Below are 13151 nucleotides of genomic sequence, written 5' to 3'. Positions count from 1 at the left end.
GCGGAAGGACCTGAGTTCAATCCCCGGTACCAAAAAAAAAAAAGACAGAAAATCCTAACAGGGTGTCATGGACCAACTTACAATTACTGCTGTAGGTGCTCAGATCACTGTGGGTGCTGCCAATCGACAGGGTGCTTCCTGTTCTCCGTAGCGCTGAACTTCTCAAAGATGCACTGGACTTAGGAAGTGGTCTAGGCAAATTCATCCAAGATGGCTGTGCACTTTTCAAGGATGTAGCTTTTCCTTGGGATTAAAACAAAAGTTTTTACTGCTATTCATTTGAAAGCTGGCACTTTAGGCTTGTAAACTCTAACTGCATTAACAAAATGAATATTCAGGATCATACATATTTGTTTATTTTCAACAATTTAGAGGCAGAAGAGCAGAAACAATGAGGTAATTAGGCTATAAGAAGAATATTTGTAACCCTGTTACCTGAAGTAATTAACTTACACATCTTCTCTGAAGTGGAAGATAGATCAGAAGAATCTTGCGAGAGAAAAGCTTTTGGCAAAGCTTAAAGCAAAAGCAAATTGATAATGACCCTCTCGGCACTGTTACAAAAACAAATTTACAAAAATAAATAAATTACTTTAGGTACACAGTAGGCTATGATATAAAAACGAAATCAGTGAAAACACTGTAAGGTAACCAAAACAAAAATTCAATCTGATGAGAAAAATATTATTTGAAGAATGCCTAATACCTAACACCAGGTGGTGCTATATTATTAGCATTCTTTTTCTTTCATCTCTAATCCCCAGTTTACTTGAGAAACTTAAATGGTCTTAGCGCAGCTTTCTAGCTCTTACTCATATATAACAAGTGTTTCTACTTTGCCCATGAAATCCGTACACTTCTGATCCTCTGACACCTCTGAAAACACTCTCCCCATGCTCACACCAACTACCTAAGTATTAGCACTTCCCACGTGCCATTCTTAGTTCACAACTTTCTTCAAACCCACTTCTGGAGAGTAGATTTTATTTCTTTTATGCTCTACTCAATCCCTCTACAGATGAAACCCAAATTCTCACTGAAACCCTAACCCTCCTGAATCCCGATGCCACTCATGTCTTATTTTCCTTGTTGAATGCTTCAACACGGACAGACACCAGTCTGGTTATTTATGGTAGTTACAGGACCATTTCCCCTTTTTAAAAAAAGCCTCAAAACACTGAAATTATATTTTCTTCCCTGGTATAAAAAGCAGTCCTAAAGTTGATTCCTATCATTTCTACCTTCTTATGCTATGTCCTACCCCTCTCCACCCACCCTACTTGTTTTTCTCCAGTGAAGGCTACTCCAGTGGTAGTGAATCTACAGTACACATATTGCAATGGGTTGTCTGTTATGTCTGAAAGCTCTGAAGTTTCGCCATCACTGGTCTACTCTATTCTTCTGTTTGTGCCTTGTGACTGAAATCGACCCTTTTCCTTTCAGTCCCTTATTTCCACCCTATGAATAAAAAGTCAGTTTAGATCCTTGCTACTCACTTGCAGCTCCACCCTAGATTTATTGATTCACAATCTGCATTTTAACAAGATCCTCTAGGTTAAAATATGCACTTAATTTCAGAAGCACTATTGAGAATCACGAGATTTTTGTAAGCTTTCCCTGGCAGGACACCCTCCTCTGTGTACAATGGACCATACTGTTCTTTATGCTCATGCCACAGACTTGCTTCTATGGGCATGTGTTTCCTTGTGCCTCCTTCCTGGACCAAGTAGTCTGTAAGGTTGCTGAGAACAGGAAAAATCACTGATTCAACACTGTCCCTTTGACGTAGCAAAGTGCACAGTACAAAGTGAGAATTAAAGTGTTTCTGAATGAATTTCTCTTTTAATGCCCAGAGTAGAGGACAAATTTTGATAGCATGTTCTCTCCTATGAAGCATTAAACCCTTAACTCCTTCTGATGAATCTATTTGACTCTCCCACCCACTAACTAGATGAAGGGAAACATTCTTCTTTATTACATATCCAGAGTCCCATCTGATTCTTTATTATATTTGTCACCAGCTTTACTTGCTTTTAGAGAAATTAAAAGAACATATTTTAAAAATATAAATATATCAAACTACTGTCTCTTCAGCAGAATCATTCTGAGTCATCATCAGAAACAGTGAACAAAGTTGGGCAAGTAACAGATCAAAATTTCTGGGCCACAGCTACAATACAGTTAAGGCACGACAAATTCTGAAAATTTACTTATTCTTCAGAATGGCATGTTTCATAGCATTGTTTCTGAAAACATCATAGGTTTGCAGACCTCCAAATTACTGCAGAAGACCTGTACCATGGCTGCTTTAAGCCTGCCCCAGATGCACACTCCCTCCGGAGCCCTAGACCTGCCCCATTCTATTTTACAAGTTTACCCCCATCTAGCTCCTACCCCCCAACTTAATGACAGCTTGCAATTCCTCCATGACTCTTTAAAACAAGCACCAAGGGTACTAAATAACATCCATTTCACCAAAAAAGTTGGTTCTTTTGGTATGCAGAAAAATCCTAACATTGCCTTACTATTACTGTCCTAACTTATAGATAAGAAAACTACTTAGATACCTAACTGGCTTACTCGGATCACAGATCTAACCAGTGACAGTGAAGCAAAGTGCCTAAGCACCAGCCCACACCTGTGCTGGGCCACAGAATAGAAGCACACAATATTTAACAGTCCCAAGCTTAGAGGCAGAGTGATTAAAAACAAACCATGAGGATGAAACAAAGGCACTGAACTCTCGTACCAACAATCCTAATGTTCAGCTTAATAGTAAAGTTGACCTAAAGTCGTTATATAATTGGATCTCATATAAAGAAGCAGTGAAAACATACATATCATCAGCAATATCGAAAGAAAGACAAGGCAAGACTGGCCTAATTGTGAGATGGCATTAAACTGAGTGTCAAATTCAACCATGAAATCAGTACAGGACTTCTCTAGCTTACAGTTCTGAAAAGGCGACCTTTGCCAGTTCACATGATATATAATATACAGTAATTTATCTCACATGTGAAACGTAAAGATTTAAGATCTACTTACAGAGATATCATTGACCTTAGTCATTTATTTTAAGCTCATACATTTGGCACAGACTAAATCTCTGTTTAACAATATAATAATGTAGACTTAAGTTCTGTTTAGAGTACCAGTAGATCTATGTTGGGGTGGGGGGAAAGAAATGTAGAGAGGCAGAGGTCTTGAAAAGGGCCCTGATATCTGTGAGCATTTCGGAAATGAGTGGATACGGTCAAATCAGAGAAGTCAATGAGAAATTATTACTGAAACTAAGAATTTGATTGAAATTAGGTGGCCTTGGGGTTCAAGTCAAAAACAAAACAAAACTGCATAAATACAATTCTATTTTTGTATGACTCCCCTAAAATGAAAGCTTATCATATTTTTAAAGTTTATACTGATCTTTTACTGTTAAAAATGTTCAGAAAAATATACCTCAACTTTACAGGACTGTTATGGGATACAACATGTTAGAAAGCAGGAGGGAAGGGGAGGGATGAGAAATTTGCCCTTCATACATTATTAGTACTTACACATTACTTCACAGGAATTTTCTTTTGATATCGAGCATCTTTTATTACAAGAACTAATAAACAAGCCAGTGTGGTAGCACATGCCTATAGTCCCAGCTACTCAGGAGGGTGAAGCAGGAGGACTACAAGATTGAGGCCAGATAACGCAAATTTCTGCTTTTTATTTATTATTTTTTGAGACAGGGTTTCGCTATGTAGTTCAGGCTGGCCTTGAACTCATGGCAATCCTCCTGCCTCAGCCTCCCAAGTGCTAGGATTACAGGCGGACACCTCCACACCTGGCCAGATTGGGCAACTTAGCTAGACCTTGTCTCAAAATAAAAAACCTGGGGAATGTAGCTGAAAGCTATAGCAGGGGTTGCCTAGCATGTATGTGACCCTGAGTTCATCCCCAGAATCACAGTGGGGAAAGGGAAACTAATACACACTAACATCACTAGGGCCAAATTTAATGACAAAGTATAACCAAGACAAAACAGATAGCCATGTCTGTAATCCCAACACTCAGGAGGCTGAGGCAGAAGAAATCCAAGTTCAGGCCTAGCCTGGACTACAAAGTGAGGTCAAGTCAGGCCTAGACTAGATGGTGAGCCCTTATCTCAAAAAAAAAAAGCCAAGCCTTCCTCAAAAAAAGCAAAAACAAAATAAAGAAACTAAGATAAATGAGATCAATATTTAAATAGATTCCACTACTCATTTTTACCCTTATACAACTATGCAATAACTATTGTCCAATTGGTTTTATTTTACTAAGAAAAAATAAGTCAATGCTTTAATGATTTTGTATGTCTATTATAAAGACAACGACTTTACTACTGAAAAATTCTTCATACTGTAACAGGGATTTTCCCTGAGGCTGGAAATTAAAGCCAAAGAGTGAAAAAAGAAATAGAAAATAGGGATGGAGAGTTGGGTAGGTGGATAACTTATGGCTGGGAGGCTGATGGCATTAAATGCCAGGTTAGCAACTTTAGACCTTAATTGTTGAGGGAGGATACTGGGAAAGATGAGGAGGAGAAGTATTTCAACTTTCCTAATGTTTGCACTAGAACTTGATCATGTGTTGTGGAGTACAGAACTGACTGAAGAGTTTGAAATTGAGGTGATACAGCAAGAGAAACCACCAGCAGTGTGAAGAGTCAACCCACAATGTGGGAAAAAGTCTTCACCTGCTCTTCCTCAGACAAAAGTCTACTATCTCCAATCTATAGAGAACTTAAAAAGATCAGACCTCCCAAATTTAAAGACCCAACCCAAAAATGGGCATCTGAAATGAACAGACATTTCTCACACAAAGAAGTAGAAATAGCAAATAAACACATGAAAAAATGTTCAACATCACTGGTCATTCAAGAGATGCAAATGAAAACAATGCTGAGATTCCACTTCACTCCAGAAAGAATGGCTGCTATCATAAATCAAACAATAACAAATGCTGGCAGGGCTGTGGGGAAAGAGGAACCCTGCTCCACTGCTGGTGGGAGTGTAGACTGGTGCAAGCACTGTGGAAATCAGTATGGAGATACCTCAAAGAACTAGGACTGGAAGTCCCATTTGACCCCACTATTCCACTCCTGGGGATCTTCCCCAAAGAGTTAAACGAATCATACCACAGTGATATATGTGCGCCCATGTTCATAGAAGCACAGTTTGTGATAGCTAAAACTTGGAAACAGCCCAAATGCCCATCAACTGGAGACTGGATCAAGAAAATGTGGTTTTTTTCATAAAATGGAGTACTACTCAGCCATAAAAAATGACAAATTAGAGACATTTATAGCTAAGTGGATGCACATTGAGGTGATACTCTTAAGTGAAATAAATAGGACACACATGTATAAATATCGAATAGTTTCTCTGGTGTGAGAAACTGAAAGTGTAAATAAGGACTAAAATGTATAATAGGTCATGTGAAATAGGAAGAAAAGGGGCAAAGGGGAAGGAAGTGGGAAGGCTAGGGGAAAGGATAGAAGGGAATGGGATTAATATGAGAAAATGGAAAAATAGGAACAAAATCTTTGTAAATAGGGAGGACTGGAGGGGTTGAAGGCAGGGCTGGGCAAGGGTGAAAAATAAGAACCAAGAGAGACTATGTAAAGGTGAAAATTTCCAATGATGAATGTCATTATATTGTATACCTAAAATGTACCAATGATTAAAATGAATAATTGATAATGCAAAATAGGAAGAAAAGGTGAAAAGGGGTAGGGGTAGTGGGAGGGGCAGGGGAAAGGAAAGAAGGGAAAAGAAAAATGACGAGAAATGGAAAAAATGGAAATTAAGTCTTTGCAAATAGGGAAGGGTGGAGGGGGTGAAGGGAGGGCTAGGAATGGGGAAAAAATAAGAACCAAGATGCATTATGTAAAGGTACAATTCCCAATGAGAAATGTAATTGTGTTGTATACCTACAATGTACCAATAAAAGAATTTAATTTTTTTAAAAATTAAAAAAAAAAAAGAAATTGAGGTGACAAGTTAGGAGGCAGTGCCCCGCCAGGACTAGAGAAATAGAAATTTTAATTAGACGATAAAAAGGAGATTACTGAGGTCAGTTTGTAATGTAAAAGCATTAATAAAGCTTGCATGTGACATAGCCACTCACTAGTCAGGAAGAGAAAATGTTAGAGTGAAGATATAAAAGATAAGAATACGTTTATAGCTATGATTATATAGTTTGTTCTTTAAATGGAACTGCATAGAGAAAATGATCTTTGTAGTACTAATCTACAGCAACTAGAAATTGTTATAAAATTAAAGTAAATCTTCCCAAAGCAATAAAAAAATACAGTAAGTTGTGGGAGAAATAAATTATACTTACTCAAAATAGTGCCTCCAGATTTACTCCCAATTAACTCTATAGTGCTAAATGTTTTCACTAACAATAATGAACATGGCTAAAAATTTAGCTTCCATGGAAGAGTTTTATTGTAAAAATGTTATTTAAATAGAGCTAATAGGATGCTAACAAAAATATATTTCACAATATTAACAGCTTATTTACATACTAGGGAAAAATAGAAAATAGGTCCTTAGGCAACAAAAAATTGCACATACAGACATGTACATACATTCTGTTCCTATGAGTAAATTTATCAAAAAAGTGCTGGACTTAAGTCAAAATGGCAAAAGCAAGGAACCAAAAGCTTTGAATAAGTGTATACATGTTAATTCTTTCCTGAATTAATATTTTAATTGAATGCTATTTCATTCTAAAACCTTATGTGATTGTTTTTTAAGGTAAGAATTGAAAGGACAAAAAAAAAAAACCCTTAACCTACAATAATTGAGGTAAACACAGTTAAAAGATTCTGGAACAGAAAAATAAGACAACTCAACATCAAAAAGAAAAAGCACTCAACTCAATTCAAAAATGGGCCACAGACTTGGATTGCTTCTGTCAATGATTTCTATTTTCAATGCATTGATTTCTAATTTCTACTTTTCTAACAGTACATTTGGGGTAATTTTGATGCTTTTATATTTACCTAAGCAGGCTTTGTGGACTAGTATGTGATCTGTTTTGGAAAAGGTACCATGTGCTGCCAAAAAGAATGTATCCTCTGTTGTACTGGGGTGGAATAATCTGTAGATATCTATTAAGTCTATATGCCTAAGGGTGTGGTTCCGCTCTGATATTTCTTCATTGATTTTTTTTCTGGTATAGTTGATTTGTCTCTTGGGGAAAGTGGGATGTTAAGATCCCCCACTATGATTGTGTATTTATTTGATCTTTCATGTTCAGTAGCATTGGTTTTATAAAGCTAGGTGCTCCAGAATTTGGTGCATAAATATTTGTAAAAGTTATCTCTTGTTTCTTTTAAGTAGAATGTAGTGAACTTCTTTGTCTGTTATAATCAGTTTTAGCTTGAAGTTTACCATGTCTGAGATTAAAATAGTTACCCCTGCTTGTTTTCAGGTCCTGGTGCATGAAATATTATTTTCCACCTTTCAATTTTTAGTCTATAAATATCTTTTATGGACTAGATGAGTTTCTTGAATGCAACTGACTGTTGGGTTCTGGGGTTTTTTTGGTACCGGGGATTGAACTTGGAACCTTGTGCTTACAAGGCAGGTGGCAGAACCACTGAGCTAAATCCCTGGTTGGGTTCTGTTTTTTGATTCAATCTGCCAATCTGTGTCTTTTACTTGGAAGAGTTGAAGCCATTAACATGGAGAGATGTTACTGAGAGGTGTTGATTATTTACTATCTTTGTATTCTTTCTCTGTTGGTGACTCCTTTTTCTGTAATTTTTTTGTTGCCCTTTATTCATTGACTTTGTTTAGTATTTTTGTTTGATATTTTTGTTTCATTTGGGTTTTCAGCTGTATTAGTTTTGTTGTTTCTGTCTAGGATATTCTTGGGTATTTTGGCGTTATGGTTTAGCATTTATTATATATCTTTTGAGCTAGTCTTTTTTATGAAATGTCTTTTTTCTCCACCTACTTTGAAGAATAGCTTTGCTGGATATGTTAATTGGAGTTGGAAGTTATTTGCTTTTAGGGCTTGAAATACTTTGCTCCAGGCTCTTCTGGCCTTCAGAGTTTGTGTTGAGAAGTCTGCTGCAATTCTAACTGGTTTACCTTTATATGTAATTGTTTTTCTCTGTCTGTTTTTAAAATTTTGATTTTTTTATTTTTGTTGTTATCTGGCAATTTAACAAGAATATGTCTTGGTCAGCTTTTTTCATCATAGTTGTTAGGTATTATAGTAGCCTTGCTTACTTGTATGTTGCACTCTTTGCTAATATTTTGGAGATTTTCTGCCATGATTTCTGTAAAAATATTAATAGTTCCATCTGTGTTATCTTCTATCGTTTCTCTGACTCCAATTAGCCTTAGGTTGGTCTTCTTACTGTCATCTAGTTCTTGCTGCATGGACATGTCTTTTCCTCTTTTTCTTTTTTTGGGGGGAAGGTAGCTTCTTGGAGTACTTTGGAATAATCTACCAATTTTGTCTTCAATTTCAGACACAATCTTCACACTGGTCGTTTCTATAATAATGAATTCCATACAGATTTTTATTTCAGGTATTTCTGACATTTTTCTTTTTTTTTTCCATCTGACATTGTTTTGAGGATTCTGTATCTTTGTTGAATTTGTCATTCATGTTTTAAATAGTTTTAGTTAGCTTGTCCAATTTTTTACTTATTTCCCTGGAATTCACACTGGGCATAAAGAGTGATAATGCTATAAATATTTGGTTCATTCCTTCTTTGAAGTCATCTACTTTCTTAATCCCTTCTATAAAGTTTTCATAGGGTTCTGCTACCTGGTATTTGTTTTCCTCTCCATTTGAGACCCCCTGTTTTGCCTTAAGAGAACTGGGAGACCTTGGAGGTCTTCCAGATTTAAACAGATATTTCTCCAAAGAAGACACAAGTAACCAACAGACATGTGAAGATTCTCAACATCACCAGTCATTAGGGAAACACAAATCAAAACCACAGTAAGATACCTCCTCATTAGCCATTAGGGTGACTATTATAAAATAAATAAGTGTTGGCAAAGATGTGACGAATGTACACTGCTAGTAGGAATATAAAATGGTGTTGCTGCTATAGAAAATGGAATGGCAGTTCCCAAAAAAATGCAACACAGATTTACCACACAGTCTAACAACTCCATGTCTGGATGCATAATAAAAAGAAGTGAAAGCAAGGACTTAAAACAATATCTACACAGTCATCATCATACAAGCAAAAGTAGAAGCAACTCAAGTGTTTAGAGGCAAATGAATGAACAAAGTAAGGTAACTGTGGTCTATGGTACACTATGGATGAACCATGGAGAGAGATTACTAAATTAAATAAGACAGTCAGAAAAGAACAAATATTGCATGACTCCTTTTATGTGAAGTACTTAGAATAATTATATTCATAGAGATGGAAAGTGGGAGGGTAGTTTCCAGGGGCTAGGAGAAAGGAAGACCTGGGAGTTAAGATTTAAGTGATAAACCATTTCAGCTGAAGAAAACAAAAAATTCTAGAGAAAAGTCATGGTAATGGGTGCACAACAATGTGAATATACTTAATGTCATTAAAAAAAGGTATATTTAAAAATGGTTAAAATGGCAATTTCTATATAATGTACATTTATTATACCTTTACAAGTTAAAAAATATGAAAAGAATTTTGTGTAACTAGTTGATTCACCTGTTATTTTTTAAATTAATTACACTGGTACACTTTAGGTATACAATATAATATCATTCATCATTGGAAATTTGCCCCTTTAGATAATCTCTCTAGGTTCTTATTTTTTCCCCATTGCCCTGCCCTCCCTTTAACCCCTCCATCCCTCCATATTTACAAAGACTTTGTTTCCATTTTCTCATTTTCTCATATTAATTCCATTCCATTCTTTCCTTTCTTCTACCCCTCCCACTTCCTCTTACCCTTTGCCCCTTTTCTTCCTATTTCACATTATCTATTATACCTTTTAGTCCTTAGTTACACTTTCAGTTTCTCACACCGGAGAAACTATTTGGTATTTACACGTGTGTCCTATTTATTTCACTTAAGACTATCACCTCGCGCCAGGTATTTAGCTCAGTGGTTCTGGTGTCTGCCTCACAAGCGCAAGGTCACGAGTTCGATCCCCGGTACCCAAAAAAAAAAAAGAGTACCACCTCAATATGCATCCATTTATCTATAAACATCTCTAGTTTCTCATTTTTTATGGCTGAGAAGTACTTCATTTTATTTTTTAAAAACCCACATTTTCTTTATCCAGTCTCCAGTTGATGGGCATTTGGGATGCTTCCAAGTTTTAACTATTACAAATTGTGTAGCTATGAACATGGATACACATACATCACTGTGGTATGATTCTTTTAATTCTTTGGGGAAGGTATCTTGCAGGGGAGTAGCTGGTCAAATGGGACATCCAGTCCTAGTTCTTTGAGGTATCTCCATACTGATTTCCACAGTGGTTGCACCAGTCTACACTCCCACCAGCAGTGGAGAAGGGTTCCTCTTTCTCCAGCATTTGTAATTGGTTGATTTCATGATAGCAGGCATAGTTTCTGGGGTAAGGTGGAATCTCAGCATCGTTTTCATTTGCATCTCTCAAATGATCAGTGATGTTAAACACTTTTTCATATGTTTATTTGCTGTTTCTACTTGTTTGTCTGAGAAATGTCCATTCATTTCAGGATGCCCATTTTTGGATTGGGCTTTTCAATTTGGGAGGTCTGATTTTTTTAAGTTCTTTATAGATTCAAGATAGTAGACCTTTGTCTGAGGAAGAGCAGGTGAAAACTTTTTCCCACATTGTGGGTTGTCTCTTCACACTGCTGGTGGTTTCTCTTGCTGTGCAGAAGCTTTTTAATAAGAAGAAATCCCACTTGTTGATTATTTGTGCTAGATCACGGCAACTGAGATTTTGTTCATAAAATCTTTTCCTACATCAATGCCTTCAAGAGTTCTACGTAACCTCTGTTCCAGCCAGTTCAGCGTTTGTTTCAATATTTACATCTTTAATCCATTTTGATTTTAGCTTAGTGCATGGTGAAAGGTATAAGTCTACTTTGAATCTCTGGCAAGTTGAAACCCAATTTTTACAGCACCATTTATTAAAGAGGCTATCTTTCTTCCAGTGAGGGTGTTTGGCTCTTTTATCAAAGATGAGATGGCTGAGTGTGTCTGGAGTTGTTTCTGCATCTTTCTGTTCCACTGGTCCTCAGGTCTGGTTCTTTGCCAGTACCATGCTGTTTTTATCACAGTAGCTTTGTAGTAGAGTTGCAGGTTGGGGATTGTGATACCCCTGCCATGTCTCTGTTACCTAGAATTGCTTTTGCTATTCTAGGTCTCTTCTTGTTCCAAATGAATTTTTGGGTTGTTTTCTCAAGGTCTGTGAAGTATGCTGCTGGGATTTCAATTGGGATTGCACTGAATGTATACAGCAGTTTTGGAAGTGTGGCCCTTCTCACTATGTTGATCCTTCCTACCCAGGAGCAAGGAATGCCTTTCCATATTCTGATATTGTCTTCAATCTCTTTTCAGAGTGCTACAGTTTTCAGAGAAGAGGTCTTTGATTTCTTTTGTTAGGTTGATTCCTAGGTATTTCAGTTTTTTGGATGCTATTGTGAAAGGAATTGTTTGGCCTATTTCTGTCTCAGTGAGTCTGTTGTTCATGTAGAGAAAAGCTATTGATTTTTGTGTTGACCTTGTATCCAGCTACTTTACTGAATTTGGTTATTAAGTCTAGAAGACTTTGGTGGCATTCTCGGGGTCTTCTATATAGAGTATCATGTCATCTACAAATAATGACAATTTGATGTCTTCATTTCCTATCTTTATTACTTTTACTTGTCTAATTGCTGTGGCTAGTGTTTCCAAGATTATATTGTACAGGAGTGGTGATGGTGGACATCCTTGTCTTGTTCCTGATTTTAGTGTGAAGGATTCCAGTTTTTGACCATTTAGTAAGATATTGGCAGTTGGTTTTTCATAGATTGCTTTTATCAGATTGAGGTAGAGATAGTCTATTCCAATTTTCTGTAGGGTTTTTATCATAAATGCATGTTGGATTTTGTCAAATGCTTTTTCTGCATCTATTGAGATGATCATATGGTTTTTGTCCTTGGCTCTATTGATAGTGTATTACATTGATTGATTTGCATATGTTGAACCATCATCCCTGCATCCCTGGGATGAATCCCACTTGGTCAGGGTGTTTGATCTTCTTGATGACTTTCTGCATTCTATTTGCCAGTATCTTATTAAGGATTTTTGCATCTATGTTCATTAGTGAGATTGGCCTATAGTTCTCTTTTTCAGTTCGGTTTTTCTCAGCTTTGGAGATCAAGGTGATGCTTGCTTCCAGGAAAGAGTTCGAGAGTACTGCTTCCCTTTCAATTTCATTGAAGAGTTTAAACAGTAGTGGCAGTAGTTTCTTTCTCAATGTCTTGTAGAATTCATCAGTGAAGCCCTCAGGACCCAGGATTTTCTTAGTTGGTAAGTTTTTAATTACATTTTCAATTTCATTGATTGATATTGGGTTTAGGATATTTAGTTCTTCTTTGTTCATCTTTGATAATTCATACATGTCTAGGAATCTGTCCATTTCTTCTGTGTTTTTCATCTTATTGGCATACAATGATCCCATGGATCATTATTGATTGTATTGATGATCCCCTGGATTTCTGCTGGGTCCATTGTAATTTCACCCTTTTCATTCTTAATTGCATGGATTTGGGTCTTTGGTGGGGGGGGGATGAGGTTGGCTAAGGGTTTGTCAATTTTGTTTATTCTAAGAACAAACTCTTTGCTTCACTGATTTTTTGTGTCGTTCTCTTAGTCTCCATTGCACAAATTTCTGCTCTGATCTTTATAATTTCCTCCCTTGTATGAGTTTTGGGTTTGTCCTGCCCTCCTTCTTCTAGAAGATTGAGGTTTAGCATCTCGTTGTTTGAGCTTGCTTTATTTTCCTATTATGAGTATTCACTTCTATGAATTACCCTCGTAAGACTGTTTTCATTGTGTCCCTTAGGATTCCAATATGTTGTATTAGCATTGTCATTTAATTGTAGAAACTGATTTCTTCTTTTTCTCTGTGACCCATTGATTATTCAGAAGTATGTTGTTCACTTTCCAT

General features: G+C 36.6%; 1 protein-coding gene across 7 annotated transcripts in view; it reads right to left on the bottom strand.

Moving 5' to 3' along the window:
- Mtus1 (microtubule associated scaffold protein 1) overlaps window positions 1-13151 on the bottom strand; it is a 207934-nt gene that overhangs the window by 89803 nt on the left and 104980 nt on the right. For all 7 annotated transcript variants that reach the window (XM_087217180.1, XM_087217181.1, XM_087217182.1 and 4 more), the window contains one exon: window positions 82-243. In XM_087217180.1, coding sequence (XP_087073306.1) covers window positions 82-243 — 162 coding nt within the window. The remainder of the gene's footprint in view (window positions 1-81; window positions 244-13151) is intronic.

The sequence above is a fragment of the Heterocephalus glaber genome, unplaced genomic scaffold, assembly GCF_053883595.1.
Source record: "Heterocephalus glaber isolate CG9 unplaced genomic scaffold, H.glaber_assembly_v1.0 deba00001461, whole genome shotgun sequence".
NCBI classification, from domain to species: domain Eukaryota; kingdom Metazoa; phylum Chordata; class Mammalia; order Rodentia; family Bathyergidae; genus Heterocephalus; species Heterocephalus glaber.
Note: the sequence above shows the minus strand (reverse complement) of the source record. Positions and strands in the feature narration are given on the sequence as shown.